The following is a 26,906-nucleotide window of genomic DNA, read 5'->3' as shown; positions in this document are numbered from 1 at the left end:
TTTTCCCAACAACTATTTTAAGATTTTTGCTAAGCCACAAAGAGAGGGATTATTTTAAATTACGAAGCCAGCCTAGTACTGCATATCCTAAAACAAGTTCTGCTCATCAACTAGTCATATATTTGTCACAGTCCGTATCCTTCTACAGCTAGGCATGGTTCCCTACTTGACATTGGAGAACATACATTACAATTGAAATTTCCCTCAACCCTGGATGTTCTCACTTCAACTCTAATGCAAAGACCAACACAGAACTCAAGGATAGTAATAATCTTGGGAAGTCTAAGATGACAGGCCACATCCTCTAGTAACTGAAGAACCAGCTAAGAGGATTTTTACAGACTAGAAGAATGTGAAATGACTTTAATACTCAAACTTGATTAACCATGTGACAAATCAATCCAGGAAGCTCTTTATAATATTCAATGACATTTCAGACCCAGAATTGGTTGAGTCATCCCCACACTTTGAGTCACCACTGCAAGGCCTTGCTGCCCTCAATTTTATCAAAAATATTTCATACTTGACCAAACAATAGAACCCAGAAAACAAACACAGTCCCAAAGGGCCCAGTCAACTCCTGTCCCATGTGTAACATGCTATGCATAAGCACAAGCCTGGCCAGTGTAGTCACCAAATAGCAGCAACAAACTAATGATGACCATCTGCAATTCAGATCTGCGTGAAAGAAAGAATTGGTACTTCTCAACATTTTAGAAGCACTCCTAAACTCACTCTTTTAGTAGTACTTGCCACTGTTAATTCTACTAATCGTCTTGAGAGTATGACTGCTAACTGGGACATACCGCTCTGGGTTTTCAAAATTGGATTGAGATGCATTGCACTGCTCTAGAGAAAATAATGTCTTTCCAACGGGCACCAAGAAATACGAGTAGGTGTAGCCCATTGCACTACCAGAAGGAGTCAATACACATATCCTCTGTCCCATTTCGATTCAATATTTCCATATACTCATTAGTCTGTCAGATCAATCGATATAGTCTCTTGCTTCAAGTGATATCTATGTTTCTCATTGGAGGATCTCATATGCATTTGAAGCATCATATCTGAGAGTCTGATAACTTTTTATGTCTGGATTAAATAAAGCTACATCTGTATGAATAGGGTCAAAATCAAAGTCCTAAGTGTACGGAGGGCCAGCAACTCAATTCTATCTTTTTACCTGATTCTAATGTTTAGATGCTGCTGCCTAACCTTAAGAATGAAAACCCTCAGAGTTCGGTTTGTTATAAAACATCAAGCTCCGTTTTGGGCGTTTATTAAGTTTGGTAGCTTTCCTCTCCATGACCTTGATTTTGATGTCACCATCCACTACTCTTTGCATTCATTAGTTCTAGATAAATATTTTTGAGACACAACCCCCCAAAAAAAGGCTAACATCAAAGTTGCAGCTGTAGGCTGAACATATAATTCAAACCAACATTTCGCCCGGCCCAAAGGCTGGATTATGCAATATTTCTGAGGCTACCCCTAGTGTCCACGTGTCGTCCTACCATAATACTCATAGCTACATAAGTCAGAAATATATCTGCACGATGTTCTGGGCTAACCGGTATGGAAGTAGATGGTCTTTGTAATTCCCAGCTGCCTTCCTACATAGATAATGTTCAGACGCTGCATTCATAGTTAGAGTACAATGCTAAAAATGGTGTCTCTTATTGTTCAGTATATACTTACTTCAGCCTCTGGAATTCAGCGAAGGCGTCATCAAATGCTTTAAAGACAGAGAAAATTGTGTTACATGTCACTTCATGAGACATCTTAATAGAGATAGCTGCTTCATTTTAAGCTCTACAATTACATTTTTATGGCACATTTTAAATACTAAGAGCAGATTCTACAATGATAAAATGACTTTTGGCATTCAGATTGATAACTGTCTCCATTATTTATTACAGTCCACTACTGCCAATAGGGAGCAAAAATAATTTGAGCTTATTTATATTTCAGTTGACTTTATGCTTCAGTAGTAATTTAAAATCTTCCAATGTCTGAAGTAAATGTTAAATTTGCGGAAGGGTTCACCAGCAGAGTTTTTGCCATCAATGGATAGTATAGTGGAGGAAATTCAAGCAATGGATTCTCCTTGAGCTCTGCCAGCAAGAATGAGTCAGAATGATAATGATCATGTTGTTTATTTAATAAATTTCCTAACAAATGGTATGCTTTTAGAATTACCCAACTGAATTTGGTACTCATGGTTTATGCATGAGACACGCAAGAAGAACCACTCCAATGTATTGCTAACGTTTGCCGTTTTCATTGGATACTTACAATGAGACCGAACGTGTCAGGGCCTAAAAGTAGGAATCATTGGTTACAAGTCACTGGGTCATTGTACTATGTCCAATAAGGAGCCAGTGAAGTATCAGTATAAGAAGAATGATAATCTCAAGTTTTTCTATCCCAGATCCTGTATTCTGTTGAAGAGACTAGTGGGAAGTCAAGAACAGAGGGATTACTAATCATACCATCATGGTTTGACCACCTTTCCTACTACCGAAAATTAATTGTTTCTGGAGGGAAGAAGATTGATTCTCCCAATGACTGTAAAAGTGACCAAGTTAGTTGGTCTTGTGGTGAGGAGGCATGGCATAATGTAGCAGAAAGGGAAGCAAAGCTCTCCAAAGTGCTTTTCTAAATTGACATTTAAAATAATGGTTTCCAGTTCAACAACACTGTGCTGACGAAGACTTAAAATGTTCCCAAGTCATATTTAGCCTCAAACACTAAATGTATTTCTTTATTTGTCTCTGTGAAACATTCACCCAGCACGTAAGCGCCATGCTCCTGACATGATAAACATAACGTTGGACATTATCAGCACAGCCTCCTAAACTACAGGCCTGATTTATATCTTGGCAGATGGGTTACTACGTCACAACGGTGATGGATATCCTGTCCAGTGAAATATAAATCTCAATATATCCTATGGCATTTATATTTCTGCAGACAGGATATCCGTCAACGTTGTGAAGTAACCCGTCCACCAAGATCAAAATCATGCCGTATATATCAGGTAATAAATATAAGAGACATGCATTCTCTGCATCGCTAATAGAGTGTGCAAATATCGGTGCAGTTCTTCAAAGGACACCTTTTCGGAAAGATGATAAAGAATGAATGTTTTCCTCTGTGTGCTAAATCGGACACATGGACTCTGAGAATATTCAAAACAATATATATCCTAAATTTTTCTCTTTTTCAAGTACAGTCAAAGGGAAGAGATTTATTATTATACTTTTAAAAGGCAGTTGTCATCTAGAGGTCACTGCGTGTGGATAGTGAAAACTCATTCAAATAAATGATCAGAATAAAAATGTTTGATTCAGAAAGAATAGACTCAGTTTCCTGGGTTTAATTTATTTTTTCACATTAGTAAGCCTGAAAGAGGATCTATACCTGTAAGAATGTTCAACTGATTTACTACACTTTGTGCTACTGGAGACCAAGTATGCAGGTTAAAAGCTCCTCTTCCCCTGATACACTCAAACTCCTGATTAACAGTATAGAGAAACTCCATGAGGAAATTCTGGGCACCCTGGAGTTTCCTCATGAAATATCTGCTATTACGAGTTAATCCCCATGGAATGGTGAATTGCTGTGGCAGAATTCCCATGGTATTCCCGGTTCCGTAGGGATTCAAGCACATATTTACCACCTGCTCTTAGTATGGTGTCCAACGTCTTGGAAAGGTACATTAAAACAAAAAAAAGGCCAACATTCACACATATCCATTGTCATGCAGGGACTTTGATTTTTTGTTTTCTTTTACTGGGGCTACCCTCATTAGACTTTTTTTCTTTTTGCATTGGCCATAAGCACTGTTAAAGCCAAAAGGCGAGACATATTGGCTTTGCCAGTGCTTATTTAAACCGGCTGCTAATCCAGTCATAAAAGGGTGGGCCTTGAGAATAGAGCACTGACTTGAGAAATTATCAAAAACATGATTTTTGCATGTGAATATCTAGAAAATGTACAAATTACAGCCTACCACTTGAGCCCTAGTTAAAGCAATTCCTCCTATGACTATTCCATGCTTTACCTTGGCCAGAGAGGTCCAGTGCCCGGGTATGGGTAGTCAAGCCATCGAAGAGCTCCATCGTGTACTTCCCCTTGTCTTTGGGCGTGGGCTCAATGATCTGGAGCCAGATCTGCTCTCCGGTCACACCACTCTTCAGGCGATCTGTGTACTTAATCTTGTCTCCACTGCAACATTAACAGGAACAGTAATTTATTGTTATTAACTCATTCGTTCTATGGAATGATTACTAGTGCAACTGTAACAGTGAGCAGTTCTTGGTTGGTCAGAAAAAGTGCTATCCTGTGGTAACTTCATTTACAATTTTTGCATTGAAGGCTTCGTGGAATGGGGCATCTTCAACCCCTGGGCACACAGACATTGTGCACGGCCCAGATACCAGGCAGCCAGGACCATAGTGATGTATGTAGCAAGGCATCCCTAGGTATTTTCAACGTTATACACAATACGGGGCTGGCTGCATGCTAACATGGTCTATGTTTGTGCATTTAAAATTCTAGAGTGTAAGGCCTAGAAAGCGGACTAACTTGTGCAGCTAATACATGTGTACATGATTGCCTCATGCTAACAAAAAAGCTAAAGGAAATGTTCCATTCTCTGATGCGTGCACTGTTCATGAATTCGGTAGCTGAAATGTGGCTACAAGAAGAGACAATGCTGTGTTTAATCTTGCAGGAAGAAAAGTACTAGTAAGTAGTAGTAAACAATCATTAAATAATGACGATTTGCTACTTCTATGTACACTACATTCTACAGCATACACAAAAATAACAAATAGCCATTATAGAATATGTATTTACCGGAAGGGACACCTTCCTGCACATAAACAAACATTCCCTGCAATGCAAGCACCCTTGCACTATAGTGCAAGAGTGCCTGTGTTGGCGCTAGGCAACTAATTTTAGCGTCTGCGCTAGGACAAACACATGTGTGCGCCGTATTGTAGTAAATACTGCGCATCCCTGCATTTTGGAAATGTAAGAGCAAGGCGCTGCCAAATCTAGCGCAGCTCCACGCTCTGACATTTTGTTGCAAATATGCCCCACTGAGTGGTTGCTGGAGCGGATGATGGTGTGACTTCAGGACTGATGGCATAACGTACACAGGAAGGCTTTACGGGACTTAACATATTCATATAGTCCAGCACATCTGTGCTGTTAAGTAGCTGTGATAATTTAGGTAGGTTTTACAATACTAGGATAGGGATGTGTGTGGAAATATTGTTGGAACTTATCTAACCTTTACCCTAATTTGTACAATTATTCCTCAGCCGTTTATAATATTCACAATATTTCTAATGCAGATAGATTGTTGATGAATGGCGTATAATAAATTATCATATATCATATATCCTTCATATAGTGTAAAATATTAACCAGTGTGTAATGATTTCGGGGAGCAGGGAGAGGCTCTGAATATACATTCTGCAGATGAGAGATTCTCTGACAGGTTTGTCTGGCTTCTAACACTTCCACCTATGAAAGCATCACTCAGGAGGCAAGAAGAGTCAGAGACACCAGCCCATTCTACCTTTCTCTAAAAAGAACACAGTTTCCTTTGAGGATCAGCAGATCTACTTGGTGTGACGTTTATAATTAGGGGCTAACACAGTAGGGAAGGATTAACTCTGTGTTAAAGTCTTGGAAGTTTGAGGATGAGTTAGAGATTGAGTACCTTCAGCACTTTTAGCACAGAAAGAGAGAATAAGAGTCTTAGACATCAGTCCATGTCTCCTGTTAAACTGCATGAATGTATGAACATATATAAATGTCCCTGCTATATTGAACATAGTATATAGTATTTTCAATTCTGGTTCAACAATAGAGTGAAACAGCCCTTTATTATGCCGTGCTCATGCAGTAATCCAAGAAGCAGCAGTAACTTGCCAGATTTGTCAAAGATTAATATAGCCAGGCTATACCGGCAATTAAAGGCCCGCTCCAGCGTTAAAGGCCTGAGCCGAAGGCAGCGGGAATTTACTGGCTGGAATAGCCCAGCTACGTAGGGCTACAAGGCTATTATAACATTCTGCCACTAGAGGGCAGAAAGTTCTAGCAAATGAAACAAAGGCCTCTTGGAGCCCGAGGGGGTTTAAATTCCCTCGGGCTCCGAGAGGCCTTTGTTCACAGCACCAGATGTGAAAAAAAGCAACATTGGAATGTTGCTCTGCGTGCCTGTGGAAGCACAGAGCACTCCATTGTATTCAATGGAGAACTCCCCATTCCAATGTTCTAATAGGAGTTATATCTTTTGGCAAGTAGTCCACAGAAGCTCCCTACTCTTAAGCCACTTGGCTCAGTTGACTTACTTATGGGTCCAGCTGACTTTCAGATCATCGATATAGTAAGTCACAAAGGAGTACAGTCTGAATCCCTCTTCCGTGCTCTGGACTTTAAGTTCTGAGGCAGATTCGGCTGAAAGATGCCAAAGGGTACATTTTAGAACAGTCTAGTGACACTGAAGGAGATACAAGTATATGCTCATCTAACACGTGCAATGCTTACCTATCTTTTTGCAGACCGCGTTCATTAAATCTGCAAATGCTGTGGAGACATTAAAAGTATAGGTTTGTACATTTACAAATGAACAGGTGATCATTAACTACACTCCCCCAATGAGCAACATTTCCCCATACCCGTTTCCACGTGACAACAATGGACACACTCTGTTTTCTGTACTGGGATATTATCAATCAAGAAATGTTTTCACTGGACTAAAGGCGTAGGACAGATTTACAAAGTTACTTTATGCAATAACGACATTTAAATATAAGACCACACCATGTCCCCAAAAAGTTAACATGACTGGACAAATAAGAATAAGTAGGTCCTGCACCGACCTCTTTCTGAATATAGCTAGTTTGGTTATCACCTAGAGGCGTCCAGACTTGTAATCTTGCTTCGCTCCCACTTTTTGATTAGCAAAATGATTGAAACCTTAAGAGTCACTTGGCTGGACGGTGGCTTATGTTTGTCTTAATCGTGTGGTACTAATACATTGAACACTTGACAAGAAAATCAAAACCAGACTGACAAGAAGATAAATCAAATAAACTCAATAAGGCTATGACATCTCCAGCTGCAAGAAATTCCTTTGAGTAAAACTATACATAGCACACATAGGTTTCCAAATGATAGATGAAGCTAAGCCTTTTGGCAAACTGAAGTTTGCTTCTATCACAAAAGAAAATGCTTCATTAGACAAACTGGCAACGTTATCGCTTGAAGAGCTTGATAAAACTTAACATTCACCGCGTTATCTGTCTGTGAGGCACTCAATTATTCCCTCCTATCTATAGTGCTATCTAAAGGTCTGCATAACCTTGCAAATGAAGGGCTGTTTGCAAACAGTGATGAATCTTTTGGAGTATTAACTAATTTATGTAAACAAGGACACATTGGACTATTGGAATAACACTAATTTAGATCTGATAAAATCGACTGATTCTATCAAAAGACATAAGCAGATACTGTATTAGAGGATTGCCACAAATAAAGACAATAAGAAAAATTGTAATAAGGGTGATCAAAATTACTAGTAGATAGATGTCTGAATGATACAAAATTACTATGATCAAGAATCTTGGTGAAATGGCTAAATTAGGCTGACAGAATTGTTCTTTAAGAAACTTGGAATTACAAACAAGAACATTTAGGATGGTGCCTTTCACAGCACTTGGAGGACCCCTGACATGCAGCATGAGTTCTGGGACACTCCTTGTCCTCACGACCCCCTGAGATGGCCAAAGTCACTGACCATCCCCACCCCTGAACAGCAGAATGTTTAGTGGCAGCCTTGCATGCAGACCACAGGCATTTCTGATGCTCCAGCTTCCCCTGGATAGCAGCCAGAGTGAAAGAGAGCCAGTAAGACTTGGAGTTTACTTTTCACATTCTGCCAGACTCAGTACTCTTCATAGCCTAGGGACACCTGTGTGCAAAGGCTGAACTGGGCTCCCATGTCCTTCCACAACATATATCCTGCAATTTAGAGACATGTGACCAGCATTTTTACAGTGTGGAGCCTCCACCTTGTTCTTAAATTAACCAAACAACCCCAAAGTCCCCTATGCATACGGAGGCGCAGTGTTTTGACCAGAGAAGCAATGGGCTGTAAACAGAGCCCAGATGGGGTGTTACCTGGATATGGGGATGTCAGAGTTATGGCAACAACCTCTCCAATCGTCTGTTTATTTGGATTATTGATGATTATTTTTTGTGTCTTTATAGGTAACAGGTAAACAGGACATGTGTTCGCAATGTGAGTGTCATAGTCTTGTGCCAGATTTATGCACTCACGTAGTGCCGTACCGCCAGCCTGCTGACACGCAACAACAGGGGTATCCTATAATAACAGCTTTCTCCTATATGTAATCAAGAGGACTTGCCACTAATAGGAGATGTGCTGATAGATTAATTCGCTTTTTCTCCAGGCATGGTGGTTAACCTAGGGTCGTGTGGTATGGTTCAGGGAGGAGGGTGGTGGAGAAGATTCATTGCTGACAGAAGGTGTGCTGATGCATTATCTTGGCTTCAGACAGGTCGGGAGCAAGCCAAATGTCAAGTGTTGGACACTGGGACAAACAGAAGGGATCCACCACCCCCTTTAAAAGAGACATTCTAAAACACTGTACACAGAGAGATGGCAAAAAACACATACATTCTATTAGAACATTAAAATGTTGGGAGCTCCATGGTAGCCACTAAAATGACTCAGGACTGATAATGGCTGGTATTTGCCTTCTGGTCTAACATTCCAATGTTTGTTTTTCTGTTTCTACCTTTTTATTTGAAAACATTATACTCTCAGTGGGTGAAATCTTCTATTAGCCTTCCGCCTTGTGCTACAATGTTTGTTAAAGGACCTCTGCCTTGTTATAAGCCCTCAACTGCGGCTTAGCCCTGTAATTCAGTTTTAGGGCCTTTAACAACTTGTATAGCCCTCAGCAGTGGGCTATAAGGCTATATTACACCACGAACATGGAACAATGCTCTGGGCGCCATATGTGGCATTCATCTAGAAATCCTCAAAGTTCTATACTACTGCCTGCTTACTGATCCTTAGAAATGCATGAGTCCACAGTGCCCATAAAAGGACCAGAAAAACTGCGATTAGAAAATGGGCCATTGAAGGGACAACAAGCTGTCTTATAAAAACGGAGGAAAGACTAAAAGCGGAAACAGATTGGATATTAACTTTGAACTTCCAGTACACTTATGTAGGAAGTTAGTATACTGATGCCACATCAAAAAGATTTTGTTTCAGAATGAGTGATGGTTGACAAGAACAAACGGTAATAATATTAAAGGACAGTATTGGATAACATGCTATGATAGTGATTTATGAATGGCCGCTTCAAAGAATTCAAAACGCTTGAAGGAAGCGCTTCATTACTGAAAAAACTTCATAATTATACATTTCGATGTGGGTCTGTGCAACTATAAATACAGAGGATTGGACTGTGAAATTACTCATAGGAAATATCGACAAATTCATGTTTTTACTGAGATTGTTAGAGGGTTCATTCAAGTGCATTGTTTGATTTTCACTGGCGTAATACGGGTTTAGTGACTAGAATTCAGAAACATTTTTGGCAGAAAATTAGGAATGCGTGATCTTTTCTAACTCCCCAACATGTTATTGTTGGGGAGTAATTTAAATAATTTAGGGGAGATCCGATGAAGGAGTACTAATACTCCAAATTGTATTATTCAAAAGAAGTTTGCCTCGTAAAATTAGCATTAATAAGCCGTATGGATGTACAGAACCGAGAGTGAAAAAATGTGAAGATCACTGAAACACTATCAAAATAATATAGAAAGTGTTGATTTATGTTTAGTCTTTTGAGGTCTGATGATGAATATTTAACAATAATGGTAAATGGTCTGTAGACATCTGGAATAACGGTATGATACATTTTACAAATCTTTATAAAAACTTACATCAAAGTATGTTAATATAGCCTTAGAGCCCGATGTAGCGGGCTCTATCGGCCATTAAAGGACAGCTTCAGCATTCGGCGAGGGCCTTTAACTAAGGAGTGAGCCATTAGTGGCTGGTAGAGCCCGCTATGGAGGGCTCTATGGTTATTAGAACATTCCTCCCCTGGAGGGCAGAATGCTCAAATTTGTAAAACAAAGGCCTCATGGAGTCAGAGGGGGTTGAAATCCCCTCTGGCTCTAAAAGGCTTTTGGAATATTGAAGCTTGGGCTTATACCAGCCATTAGGAGCGCAGAGCACTCCATTGTCTTCAAAGGAGCGCTCAACATCCTGGTAATTATTATCAGGCATAAACTGCCCACTGCTAGAATTAGCTGATGATAAAGAGTCACACTTAATTGTACATCTGTAGTCAAGACTAGTAACATTGCAGGGGTTGCAAAGTACAGCAAAGGGAAATTACCGTTATTACAGGCCGCTAGCTAAAATTATGCCCTTGCCATCTAACTGTACTGTACAGTAGTTTCTTTGTTTTACAGTCACATTTTCAATATAAGCTAAAGTATCATACGTTGACAAATGTTTTTGGGACACTAGGGAAAGTAATATTTATCCTCACTCTCCCATGGTAAATGTACTAGAAAGCAATTTGTATTGGTCTTGAATGTCGCTACAATAACTTTTAATTGTTTAATTACTTTTTCGCTTGGTATCACTTTCACAAAGAGGGATTTAATGGGTACAGGAGCCTGTCTGGTAGCACCATTACAGGCGTTCAGAAGATCCTACTGCACTTCCACCTGGTCTTGTGACATCCTGTTTGAGAGGGTCTGCTTCCGGGTACTCCATAGAATGACACAACGCAGTCTTGATAATGCCAAGTTTATGAAACATTCAAACACCCTGGATGACAGCAGGTTATTTTAAAGTACACAAATGCTGCCACATTTTGGCAATACGTAGCACTCACAGGTGCTGTAGCACTCTATCGAAGATAACAGAAAGAAGTAACCAAAGCACCATTTGACTTACATTGTTCCATTAAGGACTTGCCAGCTTAATCAACTAAATATTTATTTACATGTCATGCGCAAATCATGGGCCTGGTAAATACTGTTTGTGGGGGGAGGGTGTGGTGATCAGTAGGTGCACATACTGCATCTGATTCCAAGTTTGATACCCGGAATGAGAAATTACACCAAACTGTACCTGAATTAATCAAAGGGTGAATCTTCTGCACCAGGTCTAAATTGCACCTGATTTGTAATCCTGTTTCATGCATAAACTTTCATTGTCCCCAGAATGAGATTAGCGACCCTCTCATAACCATGGATAAGTGTATCTGATGACGCATTGCTCATTGCTTGTAATACCTAATTTGAATGGCTGGGAACAAAGTTCATTGCGTGAGCCTTACCCAAAGGAATCAATCAAGTTCACTGGTTGACCTCATGCTTACCACTTGGAATGGCTTTTGCAAAGGATCATACCAAAGATACTGTCTTCACCAAATAATCTGATTTGCTGTTTCAGGCATTTGATCAATTCAAATTTAACTTACACTGAGATCTTCCTTCTTCATCTCTCTTACAAAATCATGTGGCTGTATTGCCAGCATCCCTTACCTGCATCCACCAGTTTCAGCATACTCTTGTCTTTCCCTCGGTCATCCTTGAGGATCACTTCATAAACACCAGTATCCTTCTTGGAAAACTGTAAAAAGAGTTTTTAAACATATTTTTTGAGGATGGGTAAAGAGCTCTGCAACTTCTCATCAGACCTTGCACACCACTCTCACATTGTACTTGCTCTCATCTCTCCGGTTGATCCCTCCATGAGCAGAAATCTTCAGCATGGCGCAAAACAGATCTTAAAGCGGTGGAGCGATGGAGAGGTGTAGGGAAGAGGAGAACACAGAGAGGCAAGCTATTTGATAAAGGCTTCATACTAACCTATAGAGCTTACAAGAAATTTTAAATCTATTTTATGAGTTTTTGCCCTCTGGCCTTTCGCACCTTCAGACAATACGAAATAAATGTGTGCCGTAAAACAATTAAACAGTTAAAACCAGTTAAAGCAGAAGATGGTCTTTTTCGGCTCATAAAATGGCTTCATATTCCTAAGAAAATAAAGTACATCATGTCAGTGTCTTTTCCTGGGTGGATTACGTGCCACATATCTAAATTGCTTCTTTACTGGAGGCATTTCTCTCTTCTCCACACTATTCCACTTTACTAGCTATGCGTTTGCCAGACCCTGAGTCACTTCCCGGGTTGCGGATTCAAAATGGTGCCAAAATAAATAGAATTGAATTTCTGGCTCCTTCACGACCAACAGCCTGATTGTTTTCTCTCTTCTTGGATACTATAGTGGGGAGGACAGGATGAAGTGAGTTAGATCTTCTTTCCACCCACAAACGGATGTTTCAGGTCTCATTATTTTGAGCCATGTTCCAATTTGGCATCACCTGCTTCTGGCTAGAGCAAACAATGTCAGACATTCCTATCTGCTTTTGTTCATAGTGTTTTTGTAACGCTTGCCCTTTCATCTCCTGGAGGTGGCTCATCAACCTTTTCTTAACAACACCATATATATTTCTCCAAAGTTGTAAGGTATGATTTCAGCCTGAGGCGCTGAGCTCCAAGCCCAACTGTTTGGCTTCCATTTTCTATAGACACATTCTTGGGCTTAAAACAATTGAGCTTAGCAAATCCCTGCTTCTCCAAATGTGGTGCTCTGTTGGTCAATCAGACATGTACCCAGTTAATTTAAGGTGGAACACTTCACACCAGTGCAGGATATGGTAATCCTAGCCTTGACACGTGTTCCTTAAATCCTTTAAGGAATTCTTCGGTTGCTTCCGAGAACAGTAAGTTTTCTCTAAAGTCGGCTCATTCAATGCTGTGGAGTGCTGGGCTGGGCTGGGGCCTGAGGTTTTAGATCCAGAAGTTCTCTGCCCATAGTCCGCAAGGTTTCCTATTTAATTGTCCTTCTGGGCTCATATGAGTGAACAGAAGACTCCTGCTTGATTTCAGACTCGTATCTATTTGCTCTGCTGCAGCCATTGTCTCTCGTAGTCACTAGATCAGGGCCTCTTTCTATTGTGTGTCTTTCTTTACCTCTTGTGGAGAAGAAATCTCTCTTGGTTGTCTTTAATTGTGTCAGTGCGAATTTGCTCATTCAGGAAAGATCTCTTGGGCTGTGAGAGGTCATCTGTCTCAGGGCTCCCAGGACATGGATGCTGAGAGGCCTGCCTTAATGCAGTGCCTCAGTGTAGTGCCAGCTATTTTCTCCAGGTCTCACAATCACTAGTCAAAGTCCAGCCATTTCTGATTCAGCCGCGGGTTGAAAGGGTCACGTCTTGCGCATCATCTGCATGTAGTCTGATCCCAGAGCTGAGCACACACCCGGAACAACAAGCTATGCTGGGAATCTGTTCAGCTCTATTCCCATAATATTGCCCCTGTGGCAGCTGTAGACATATAACAACAAGGTTTAAGGAAGGGGAATAACACAGGCTCCTGCAGTGCGGGAACCCCCACCCATCTGAGGACCCCATTCAACCCAAGGCCTATGGATGTCTATGAGATATTAGATACTCAGGGGTCCTTACCAAATTCTGCAGGGGTGGCGGGGCATCATTTTGTGTTATGGCACTGGTTTGTGGCTTGTGTTATAATGCAAAATTATGGGGCACCCCTGCAGAATATGAGGGTCCCTCTCAGCCTCCCATATCTTACAGATATTCATTGGCCTCGGTCTGAATAGGGGATCTCGCAAGGGCTATGGTCACCTTGTGCCGCACAGGCTTGCTCTACTCCCTTGCTTACGGCTGTTTTTGCTCTTTTGGTTACGATCTAAGGGCAGGCAGTGAAGCTAATGGCTGTCTTGTTCTGTAATCGACTGCGGTCTCTCTAAAAGCAATGTGCCACATGCATAATTTAAGAAGTGATGGAAAGAAGCCTCTGTGACAGGAATTCGCCTTTTATGAGTTACTCTGATGTTACGCTCTGCGCCGCTGAGAAGTCGGGAACGGTGATTGACAACATTTAAGTGCACACAATTTGTCAGTTACCTGGAAACATAGAAAGTACAATTCACACGTCTGAGCATATCTGAGCAAATATTTAACTTTATAACTGCCACTAGACACGTGCAGTGATAGAACAAGACTCTGTATCAACTACATATCCGACATTACATTTATATTTGTAAAGAATAACTGCAAATTTTGTGGAAAAAACTGAATCGTTGTACTTTGCTGTCAAAAATTTGACAGCAGGTGATGGAATAGACCATGTTGTTTAATTAATATATCCACCCCCTAAAGAAAAGTCAATGTACTTTATGGTGGAAAAATAAGACGAATCCACATTTAAATATTTTAAGGACGGTTTTTAAAAAACATGCTTTTCCCAAAGTCCTCTGCTTTCTAATTAAGAGGACTATGTTCACAAGCTGGTCTTTGCCCTCATCTTTACTAATGACGACACTGCCTCATGTTTCACCAGGTGAAATAATTATAATGAAAGCATTTTAATAAGTAGCTTTTGCACATTGGCTAATTTCTTTTTTATATATAAGGTACTAAAATTTATGTCAAGAATGGCAGTCCAATAAATTGTATTTACTGTATATCCTTGATGCACTATAGTCGGAGTTTCAAACATTGGGAATCAGACCAAACTAGTACCATGAACACTGAAGATATCCGTGGACATAGGAGGTTGCGGGATGTGCTAACTTTGGTAACTAGTCACAATATCGAAAAATATCGACTGGACAGAATATCGAGTTTTTGATATTGAATGGACAGAATATCGAATTGCAAAAATATAGTGGTGCAGAATATCAAAATGCAGGTAAGAAATATCGAATTCCATAATATCGAAGTTAGTAATGTCGATTTTTTAAGTGTTTTAAGTGTTAGTATATTTGCTAAAAGTATGCATTTATTTTGTAATGTATGTTTGAATTTTGTAAAAGTAATGAATCTTATGTTAATTCATTTTTGTGCAATTTAATTCTGTAGCGGGTTGTGGGTTTATAGGGGAATAGGGTGGGAAGTAATTTAATTATAACATATTTTTAGCATTATTTAGAATTAATTAATTATATGTTACATATTATTTGCATAATTTAATTCTGTAGTGGGCTGTGGGTTTATAGGGGAATAGGGTGGGAAGTAATTTAATTGAAATAAATTAATGTATTATTTTATTACTTAATAATGTAATATTTAATAATTTATATTGTTAATTAAGTTAATTATTTATTCATAATAAATTATAAATAGATTACTTATAATTTATTGGTAATTATGTTAATTGTATATGTGTTATGCATGAGTAATTAATTAGGTATTAATTTTTAACAATTCATTTGTAAGTATGTTACTTAATTATATTGTTCATTCTAATTCGTTAATGAATTTTTTATACATTATGTTAATTTATTAATATGTTACAATATTGTAGGTGATATTTATAGGGGAAAATGGTGGGAGGCAAATTAATATTTACAAAATAATTAGTTGTTAATTAATATTAATTATATTTCAGGATTAGGTATATTAAATTTTTCCCCTTCGCTATCCAACACTTTCCTTACTGTTGCACTCACTGGAGTGGGAATAATTATTTTTACCCTTCTGCTATCGTTGGTTAGCGGAAGGGTAAAAAGTGATGGCTTTCCCTACTTTTGCACCCACTGGAATAGGAATAGTAATTTTTACCCTCCCACTATCCAACGCTTTCCTTACTGTTGCACTCACTGGAGTGGGAATAGTAATTTTTACCCTCCCGCTATCCAACGCTTTCCCTTCTTTTGCACTCACTGGAGTGGGAATAGTAATTTTTACCCTCCCACTATACAACGCTTTCCCTGCTGTTGCGCTCATTGAAGTAGGAATAGTAATTTTTACCCTCCCGCTATCCAACGCTTTCCCTACTGTTCCACTCGCTGGAGTGGGAATAGTAATTTGTATTTACCCGCTATCCAACATTTTCTCGACTGTACCACTTGTTGGAGTGGAAATAGAAATTGAATCTTTTACTCTATGCAATTTTTTAGTATTGTTATATTTAGTGTAGTGTAAAATATAAAAAAAGTTTTTAATTAATTTTAATGTTTTAAGTTATATATAATTAATTTTTATATTTATATTATACATTTATTTATATAGATGTAATTATATTGAAAATTATGTTTTTAACATTTAATTTATAAAAATATTAATTACTTTTTAATATTATTAAGTTAATATATATGTAATGAAAAATAAAAATGCATGTTTTTTAACTCACATTTGTTATGTATTAATTTTAACGTTATTTAAGTGTTTTCATTATATTTTACTTAATTATAATTTATCATTACTTTTAGGAGATTTAAAAAGGTCGATATTTTAGCAAACTATATTTTTTACAAAGATATTTAGGATTCAATATTTTTGTACTTACCTGTTTGTAGATAGGAAATCGATTTTCTGGTAGTGGATATTTTGTCAGCGATATTCTGTCAGCTCAATATTTTGATCGCCGATATTCTGTCAGTGGTCTGCTAACTTTTAGAGCTGTCATCTTTGTTCAAGAATCAGACCACAGCGGATCTCACTATATGCCAACGACATCCTCCTCTACCTCACTTCCCCCTATAAATCACCAAGCGTGGTTTTGGGCATATTCACCAGCTTCGGGAGAAATTCTGGTTATACCATTTACTGGAGCAAATCATTGTTTTATGTCCTACACGGAGCCCCTCCCCAAACGCCAACTGACTGCCCGATTCAGATAGTCACTGAAGGGTTCAAGTACCTAGGTATCTTTATCACCACTGATGCCAAAACCCGATACGAACGAAATCTCCTCCCACCCCTACAAAGGTTCAAACGAGATGCTATCACCTGGAAAACGCTCCAGCTGTCACTATTGTGACGTGCGGCCCTTTTTAAAATGATGGTGCTACCGCGTTTCCTACACACCCTCCAGAATTATCCAGATTTAGTCCCACAGGGGTATTTCAAAAACATCGAAGCCACCCAACGGGAAACCACAGATATCGCTCCACAAATTAACACTTGGTTGGTATGACGGGGGTATAGCACTCCCTGACATTAAAAAATATTACTGGGCAGCACACCTTTCAGCCATTAACCAATGTGCGTACCGCAATAGGGACGAACCCGGCTATGGGATGGACAGGTGGATTCTCCCGGGTGGTGGATTTGCGGGGGCGCTTTATTCCAGACCACATAAATATCCTCTTACGGGCACCTACAAGACACTTGGTTCAACTCTGGCATGTGGTAAATCGCAACTTGGGATGGGTCGATAAACTCACGCTAGCGACCCAGCTCTGGGATTCTGAACGACTGGGTACACTAGGCCGGACTAAAGGGTTTGACAAGTAGAACTTAATAAGCATCTCTCAAGTGGGTGACCTCTGGGGACCAAACGGAGTGGTGTCATTTGCCTTGTTACAGCAAACATATGAACTGGCATATTCAGAATACTTCAGGTATGCACAAGTCCGGCACTCCCGTCAGGCCAACATTCCAGCAGGAACATCCCTCCAGGAGTCCTCTCCTGTAGAAGATAGATTGCTTGATGGATACCTGCCAAATAAAGCTATCTCCCTCACATATAAAAAGCTAATACACCACACTTCTGATCCCCTAGTGTCTTTGAGGGAGAAATGGGGGAGGGACGGCCTAGAGATAGAGGACGAGGAATGGCAGGAAGCGCTCTCTTCCCCTAAGGAGGTGTCTGTCTCAGCGAAATTAAGGCTGGTCCAATTAAAAATTATACACCGGGTATATCTCTCAGAACACAGATTGGTTCTGATGGGCAGGAGTGAAGAGGAGACATGTAGGAGGCAATGTGGCTTGGAGGGGTTCTTTCTACATATACTCTGGGAGTGTACACTAATCCAAACCCACTGGAAAAAGGAGCACGAGTGTATGAGCACAGTGTGGGAGTGGACATGCAGCTGGAAACCAAACGGTGTCTTCTGAATATTCGGGAGCCCACGGATCTAAACGTAAAAGGTAAAACATGAGCAACACTTGGACAGATGGCAGCTAAGCAAAACATCGCCCATCTTTGGGGAGTAATGACACCACCAACGCTCAACGCTTGAAAAGAGGATATGGACTGGTGTATGATATCGGAAAAAACAGTGTCCGTAGCCCGTGTCTGTCCCCGAAAGTGGATAGCGATCTGGACTAAATGGAATGTTTACCGTGGAAATGCATGCGAACCTCCAACTGTCCCCTCCCTTGACGAACAATTAACGCTGTAAAATATGTAGAAAGTGACCACCAAGTACTGTTCACCAGCAAAATGTATGAAAACTCTGCATGATTGCGAATCTGTAACACACATATAAGTAATGATTTCTTGTATGCATTGACCATATCTTTGACGTTACAATAAAAAGATAATTTAAAAAAAAAAAGAATCAGACCACAGGATCATGGAGGCTGGAGTATGAGACATTCCTTTGGAAAGTTTTTTTCTCTTTCATGTCGCCCCACATCTTTGGGTGACCCTGAACAGTGTCTATACTTCCTAACTAAGAGATGACGGTGGAGTCCCAAAGAGGTCATCCTTCTCTCCTGGACTTGCAAACCTCTATGCCGTTTTTTGTTTACTCATCCGAGTTCCTCTGTGCTGGTTGCTGGGCTCACACTGATGATACACAACTACATGTGGGGCATTCGTGGGGGGTCATAATTTTGATCAGGACTTCCATACTGGAGATATCGAAGAGCAGACAGATGCTCAATCCCATGATGAGGCATTCTGAAGCCAGAGGGGGTAATAGGAATGTACTGTGTTTAATATCTAGAATATCCTTTTCATTCTTTACACTCTTAAGGAGTGTGGGAGCTCCAACATCTCCTATCCACAGCTGCATGGGCAACATTGCTTTCTTTCTGCAAGGTAGATTTGACAAACGGGTGATAAAGAATGGAATGATGGAAAGACAGCATGCCTCCTGGACTACTATTAGCAAGGGACTTGGGCTCAAGAAGCATTCAGGCACATACTAGCTGTAAGGCAACAAAATTCAATCTCAAAAAGCTGGCACACTAAAATACATTGGTAGAGCATCAAACACAATATCTCTGACTCTTTGCACATGTTTATAATCTCTTTGTCTCTGTTGGCTCCTTCAGTACACATTTATGGCTAGAAGTGTCCCAAGCAGTCACACACTTTTAGAGTGGAAGTACTGACCAATAAGGTCACCTCACTAAAGATATAGTAGATATGTGATAGTTTGTCTTTGAAAACACAAAAAATGCTTCCAGAAGAAAAACATTTGTAGGGCTCCTTTGTTGATTCACCACCCAAACTCTTTCATGTTTTATGGGGGCGCTACAGCACCTCACACCCCTAATTCCAGCAACACAGGCAACACAGTATGCTCCTAAGTACCAGGCAAGTAAAAATACACACACAGCTAAACAGAAGACTAGATGCGAAGTGAGGGTTATAGAGTGGAAGCAGAATATTGCAGCAAGAAGGAACTTTCTAGATCACAGGTGGCCAATTTTAGTTCAGGCAAATGTTTTGGGACAGCCACAAAGGATAGATTTACATACCAATAATATGAATGGAACACATTTTCATAGTCAGTGGGATCCTGAAAACCAGTTTTGAATTTAGCCTTCCTCTTCTAGATCTTTCAAACTTGAGAGATGTTTCACATTGAATGTAAACACACAGTAAGGTGCACCACATTTCTTTTTTTTCTTTTTTTAACTGTCAGATATATTTTGTTATACAAGCATTTTTAAACAATTTACAGAATAACAGAAGATTTGCATACAATTGGGAAACCCCTCCTTTTTGGACTGTTTATTTTGTTGATAACAAAAAAAAGAAAAATAGGCAATTTGGTGCACCTTACTGTGTGTTTACATTTATAGTCCTTTGTTTTAGATTGCACCTTGACAACAAGTGATGATATTGAGTGCACATATCAGATATATTGTGTGCTTGATTATCTGGGGATATACAGGTTAGGTGTGACTTGTGCTATTGGGTCCGCTGTCATGCTTAGGCTATGTTCCACATTGAACTCCAGGATGCACCCATGATGTGGGTTCTGGGTGTATCACAGAATACTACTTATGAGTTCATCTGATGCAACAGGTGCAGACAAAACATTTTCAGAACACCTTCTAAGTATAGGAGTCTTTAGCATCATGTAGATTACAGATGAACAATAGTAATATTCCCTAATTCGAAGTCAGAGGAAAGTCGTAGATGAAGTAACTTTGTAAAGATCAAACTGACTAACTGGTGAATGCTTAAATCTCGAGTCATTTTAGGAAAAGTGGAATCATTTTAACATATACAATAGTACTTAAGTGAGCTTTCAAATTCCTAAAGCCTTTAAATACATTAAAAATGGCATGCATCTTGCAGTGAAATAGTGTTTCCGTAACTAGATGCCCTGGTTTTTCAGGATCAAGAAAACACACATGGAACACCCTGGTTGATCAGGTTGTGAAGGAAAAACAGTAAACTGATGAAAACTTAGTGCTGAGTTAGCAGGTATTAAGGTAGTCATCATTGAGGATTCGCGAGTCAAGAGCTGCCATGAGCAAGGACCAATTGTAGTATTTTAAGGGTCCATATCATTTTTCAATTTGTATACTTATAGGTTTCAAATGTACTGTGCTCTGCACCTCCAGCTGTAGAGCAGGAAAGTCACCAAGAAGGTAATTGGTGAGCATTCACTAGCTTCACCTAATCCAATGTAGTAGGCAATAATGGGATCTGCTGTGTCTAATAGGCAGGAAATGGACAATGTAAGTGTTCCTCGATGCTAAAGTGGCAAAGGATATATAAGTTGTGATGATTGTAAAAATATTTAAAGTATTTGTGAAACATATGATTGGATTTGTATAAGTCAACACAAGGCATAAATACCTGGGTAGATCAGAGTACCTTGAGACGTTTAAGCAAGCCTGCCAAAACTTGGCCTTACTTCCAGAGTCAGACAACTCCTCCATGCCCCAGATACTCTATGCTAGAAAGGTGAGAGGATTTTCAGTGCTCCAAGCAAATTAAAAAACAATGTTCACGCCTTTTGTAGTTATTTACACCACACTAGGTGGCCCGAGATCTGCTGCACTGACGCTTGTTACAGAAGAGCCTGCCCTGAACGCATGCCTCTGCCCGGCTCTAGCCCTCACTGCGTCCTCCCATTCCTAGAAAAAAGTGTGATGTGTAGAAGGACCTGAGTTGTGAGGTCCCTATTCAGGTAACTGTATGCATAGTGTGCACTCAGACAGCTATGAGCTCCTTGTTCTAAGCAAGAAACAGCACATTGATAACATATCAAGAATTGCATATGATACCTCTGAGATCAGCAGAGTACAAACGCCGTCCTTGAAGTCGTGTTTCTCATCAATCATAATATCCCGCTCATCTTTGTACCAAACGATATTGGTTTCTTTCTTAATATTTGCCACCTAAAACAGTGAAAAGATTAGATTGTTATTTAGTAAACAAACAATGTGTTATGAAACCTCACCCCGAAGGCACCAGTGGGACAGGCAATCTTGATGAAGACCTTTTGAGTGCGACAAAAATAAGGGACAAGCGCCAGATGACATATACTTATAGTAAAAAGTATTGTATACAAATTAAAAAGAAAACACAATTTACATTCATTCTTATCACAAATGTAGCAAAAGTAGTAATTTAAAAAAAAAAAAGGTTATTCATAAATTATTTCCATAAACCATGCCTCTTTTCTAGAAATTATTCATGAAGCGATTGGCGGGGCGGGGGGGCTTCCTCAGGTTTAAAGTTAATATGGAAAAGTTAATCTCTCAATTGTAGAATGAAGAATTCACACTTGCCATTTTAAACTATAATATGATTACACTGGTCTTGGCTAGAGGAAAGCAATTTTGCATATGCATTCAACACATTTTGTAGATTGCACATGAATAATTTCTTGTAAAAGTGATTACACAATATTCACCTTATGTCATCATCAAAACTTTATTTTCGAGCACAAAGATCTTAAAAAGTACATAGACAAAGGAGCAAGTTAAGATGCATAAAAGCATAAAAGCCATAAAAAGGATACAATTCTTCCATATATATAGATACAAATGCAACCATATGTATAAATGTACTTCCAATTTGGTGATTAAAAAAAAGGATTTAAAAAACTCCTTGTGCGAATTTTGTGGTGATTTTCTTAATCATTTCATCTATAATACATCACATACTTGTTGTTTAAAGCTGATATCAGTGATACAGAGACAATTAAAAGTATGAACACGTATAACTACCCTTTGTTGGTTCCATCTTGCTCGGCTCGGAGTCTTCTAATGACATATGCCTGCCGCAAGGACATACAGAGGTACCCTGTATGTTTAATTTAGGATACAGGATTGGTCACTGTGGGGCCAGTTTGCCAGAGTTCGAACACAACAGTGGACTATAAATGGAAGACTATAACCTACTGTAAGGAGAGGCCTTTATAAGCAAAGTCTAGAGACACAAATGCAGTTTAAGACGGGATTAAGATACGACTATGAAGGTACGATTTATAACAAAAATTACAAAAAGATAGGGCTTAAAGTGGACCGGGTCCTGCCGGTGCTCAGCACCGACAGTTCTTGAAAGTAGGTGCTGAGACGTGTCCCTATCAGGCTCTCCATTTAAAAAAATAAATAAATAACTGCAGCAGTACCACCCTTCACTGCCTTTGAGGTAATTTCAAAGAGACTCATTATAGTTCTTCTATAATCTCTTTATGTCAGAACTGAAGCATTTTCAATGTTATATACAACGAAGCTGTAGTTGTTGCTTATTTATCTTATGCAACTAACAACCACTGACAAAGCGAATAGTACTTGCTTGTTGTAGGTGTAATGCTACTTGTTGTTTTATATATCTGGATGCAATGACAGAAGCAGCAAAATACCAGTTGGTTGGCACAGTATGCTACACATTGATTTTTAGCTTATGTGTTTTGAAATTATGTCCTTAATTACATCGGCTACACCACTTTAAGAGACCTCCCCCAGTTTTTTCATCCCACTTAAAGTTACAGTAATGAAACATAGAATGGACTGTGAGAGAAAGCACAGAGAATGCACATGTAAATTAACAAACAGTTAATCACAGGGGTATATGCTGATGGGGTTTTAGGAACGAAAATTGCAGAAGGTCACGGAGACCCTGTAGGGTTTATGTCTTCTGAAACTCATAGGTTGATGGATCACCATAATAAGTGATTCGGTTGACAACAATTAAGTGTAACCAAATTCAGATCTGAGGAGAGTTAAGATTAGGACAGATAATGTAGATGGGCAAAGACAATGACCATGGACAGAAGGCACAGGATAGAGAAACAGAAGGTCAGACAGCAGGGAAGGCAGAAGGAGAGGGTAAAATACGCCATTATTTCTGCAGAGCGTTATGTGAGTAGAAGAGAGAAAAGAGATAGGGGAAATATGCCCTGAATAAGTAGAAGGCCATCATTGTGCTTGTTTGGAGATGACCCCTTTTAAATGTGGGGAAGTGTGATTCCATTCTAGAGAAAGAAAGGTGACCTTCATAATGCAGCTCCAGCTCTTTCTACAGTAAGAGGTTCATTAGTCTACAGCAATGGAGACATTGCTAGTTATGACAAGGGGAATCCATGCAAGATAAAGATTTCAAGAGCTTTCTAGTCCTAACGCTGATATTTGTATTATAAACCATAACAAATAAGCTTTTTAGTACATTTGAATAAACTCAAAGTTAGAAGGAAGCTACATTTCGAGGTATGTCTAGCCAAGATTATGATTGACAATGTTTACCTTGCATTTCAACAGTACATTGCATTCTGTGGTCACTTCCCATCCAAGATACTCGACAAAGTGAGGACCTAGGAAAGGCAAACAAATCATTTATACAACAGGAGATGGGCTACATCATTGAGATACATATATATGTATATTTATAATAAAGCAGTTCTCTGTTTGTTAGCAACATTTGTGCAATAATAAACCTCTCCCTACACAAGATATGCCTGAAAATATTACAACACAGTACTTCTTCCTAGTTGCATCAGTAGAGAAATGATTAGTAAACCAGTGATGACCTGAAATGATCAGGGGGTGAATGCTGATGTTTACAGATCTATGATGACCACAAACTATGGCCAATCAGCTCAAATCATTCCATTACATGTATGGTTGTTAAACTGTGTACTATTGAAAAAGAGACGCCCTAACTGGCTATTTGATGGTATGATGAACAGAAGTACTGGATTTGATTTATATAGGGAGTTTCTACTTTTACATACTCAACATCTCCTACTCTGGAAAACATGGCACAGGGGCAAGCTAGGTAGAGCTGCAGTAGATATATTAGTGAACCTCAAGGTGGGAAGGAGCAGGTGCATTCAACTAGGGAATGCAGGGAAACAAAATGATGAACCAGTAAAGACAATGTACATCAATAGAACCACCTTGTTTATTTAGCCCCACAATTGATCAATGGCTGATTGTTCTTCTGGCAATATATAAAGGAAGTGGCTTTTCAGATACCACCCAACACCATTGTAAACAGCAGTATTGTGCAGTGAACTTGTTACTTGATTTAGGCCCCAGAATACCCACACACTTATATATGTCTTCATGACTTTTCACCTCATTTTTATTGTTTTTCCATAATCACTCATCTAGCACTCCCCTTGGAACGACCGCATCTACATATCCATAGGGAATGAATGGCTATAAAAGATATGCATAGTTAGTATACATTTTTGCACACACATGACACTTCCACAGGCATACTGTGGATGTTTCTGGCTTTGCAAATCATACTCAAGTTACACATAAATCAGTTATAAATGATTCAATGAGTATGTCACACTGAAGGAGAAAAACATGTGACCCCAACCTTAATGGAAGGTCTACCTCAAAGGCTATGAAATGGCATTATGCATGTTATTTGAAAGACAAGACAACAATGTGGTATTTGCAGAAGATTGTTCACTTTGGATCTCAGAATGCAAGGGGGGGCTGCATTCCCACAAGAGTCCCACAAAATAGAGAGGACTTGATTGGGCAAGGGCAAATGACTCAAAGTGAAACCTGACATTTAAAGAGCCAATGCAGATGTTGCCACCGTGGCAATGAAATGGCTGAAAGCTAGGAAGCTTGATAAATATACTTACAGCAATTTTGGTACAAAGCATTTCAACAATCCAGTGTGCTGATTACTTTTTCTTAACAAGGAGACCAGGTCTTTAGCTAACATAAGTACCATTTTAACAGCAAAAATATGTGAATTGACAGTGTGATTCCCTTGTTAGAGAAGGCTAAGGGAGTAACCTGTGATAAATCTCACATATTTTACTTTTTTATAAAGCATGAAGAGGCCAATGCACATAAATGACTAGAGGTTCCTTGGGGAGGCAAGTGCATCTGGGTTTAGAGCCACTAAGGACAAATCTATGTTTGCTGCAATCACACTCAGCCAAACAATCCGGATTGACTCCACAATCGTCACCTAAATTGTGGGTGGGTCAATAAATTAACAGGGAGAGCCCCGCCAAAGCCAAGCAGATGGTCTGGCTTAACTTTAAGAGTCCTCACTTGTACTTTAAGAGTCCTCACTCGAACTGAGCCTTGAAAATATTTGATGTAATATTTCATGTAAATCATGCAACAAACACCAATTACAAATATGATAAAGTCTCTTCAATATTTAACATTTTGTATTTAGTTAACAAATAGAAACTTTTATCTTAAAAAATCTGATTATTTCACTGCATTGAGAGACGCTTTTTAAAAGTGGTAGTTTTTGAACAAAGAAACATTCCTGTCCCTCGACCAAAGGACAATGCGATTGGTGAACTAAAGATGCGAGTCAGTTGTCATATGTACCCTATATGTGACCTGGATTTCAACTATAGATTGAGCGACATTATGGTCTATTAATTCAAACACAAGACTTTTTTATACAGATCACATTCTGAACTCTCATATTTCAAATGTGATAATGAAGAATAAAAGATGGTGGGGAAAATAAATTATTTCATTAGGATTATATTACTGGGTAAACGAGGTAGCTAGGATTGATCTCAGGTTTTCTGGTTTCAGTATCTTCGTCTGCTTTGTCTTAAATGTTTGACGCTTGAGTTTAGAGCATAGGTGGCAGGCAGAAGACACATGGAAGCTCGGAACATTGTGTTCTCGAGGTTCCAAGAGGCCGTCGAGCTGAGCCAGACCCAGGCTTCTGCGTCGAGCTTTCAGTTGCTTGCCCCTCACTAGGGAGGCTGTCACTATTGACAGACATCTGGACCTACACAGTGCTTAATTTGAGTCAGTGGTTTCCGGTGCTTGGTACCTGCAGTTAATTATCAACACCAGCACTTATGACAGTCTGTCACGCAGTGGAGCAGTCTGTCTAATTTTGAAATTTGCTCAACAATAGTTGTTTTATAAATTAACATACAATAAAAATTACTAATATCTGCCACTCAAGCCATTGTTATAGCTTTGCATGGCCTGGAATAGTCTGAATTGTGAATCTTGTAGGAGTGTGATGGTTAGTACTTTAGTTTGTACTGTCATTGGCAGCACTGACAGTGGCACTGGGTGGTGCAAGCTGCAGTGCCCTCCTGAGGATGGGCCTTTTACAAATTAAGCACTGGCCAACAGCTGGTATTCTCTCAATGCACATAATGTTTATTACCCAGGTGGGGCTCTGCAGCAGGAAGAGGCAACGAAATAAGGCTTATAAATAGAAGTGTAGAGAGTACCTTCCTAGAAAGAGGTATGAATACCAAGAACCAGAGAAGGTGTGTGTTAGGCTTTGCAGTTTGAAAGTTGACCAATATTTGAAAAAATGAAATTGATTTATTAGAG

The 26,906-nt window shown here is 39.4% G+C and overlaps 1 protein-coding gene across 5 annotated transcripts in view; it reads right to left on the bottom strand.

Annotated features, from left to right (window-relative positions):
• The window catches only part of MYOM1 (myomesin 1), a 736,755-nt gene that overhangs the window by 268,921 nt on the left and 440,928 nt on the right, over positions 1-26,906 (bottom strand). For all 5 annotated transcript variants that reach the window (XM_086965593.1, XM_086965594.1, XM_086965595.1 and 2 more), the window contains 7 exons: positions 23,847-23,914; positions 21,381-21,494; positions 11,629-11,716; positions 6,568-6,606; positions 6,372-6,477; positions 4,067-4,230; positions 1,699-1,735 (listed from right to left, as the gene is read on the bottom strand). In XM_086965593.1, coding sequence (XP_086821719.1) covers positions 1,699-1,735; positions 4,067-4,230; positions 6,372-6,477; positions 6,568-6,606; positions 11,629-11,716; positions 21,381-21,494; positions 23,847-23,914 — 616 coding nt within the window. The remainder of the gene's footprint in view (positions 1-1,698; positions 1,736-4,066; positions 4,231-6,371; positions 6,478-6,567; positions 6,607-11,628; positions 11,717-21,380; positions 21,495-23,846; positions 23,915-26,906) is intronic.

Source organism: Lissotriton vulgaris, chromosome 4_1 (genome assembly GCF_964263255.1).
Source record: "Lissotriton vulgaris chromosome 4_1, aLisVul1.2, whole genome shotgun sequence".
Classification (NCBI taxonomy): domain Eukaryota; kingdom Metazoa; phylum Chordata; class Amphibia; order Caudata; family Salamandridae; genus Lissotriton; species Lissotriton vulgaris.
The sequence above is the reverse complement of the archived record's forward strand: the minus strand, read 5'-3'. Positions and strand labels throughout refer to the sequence as shown.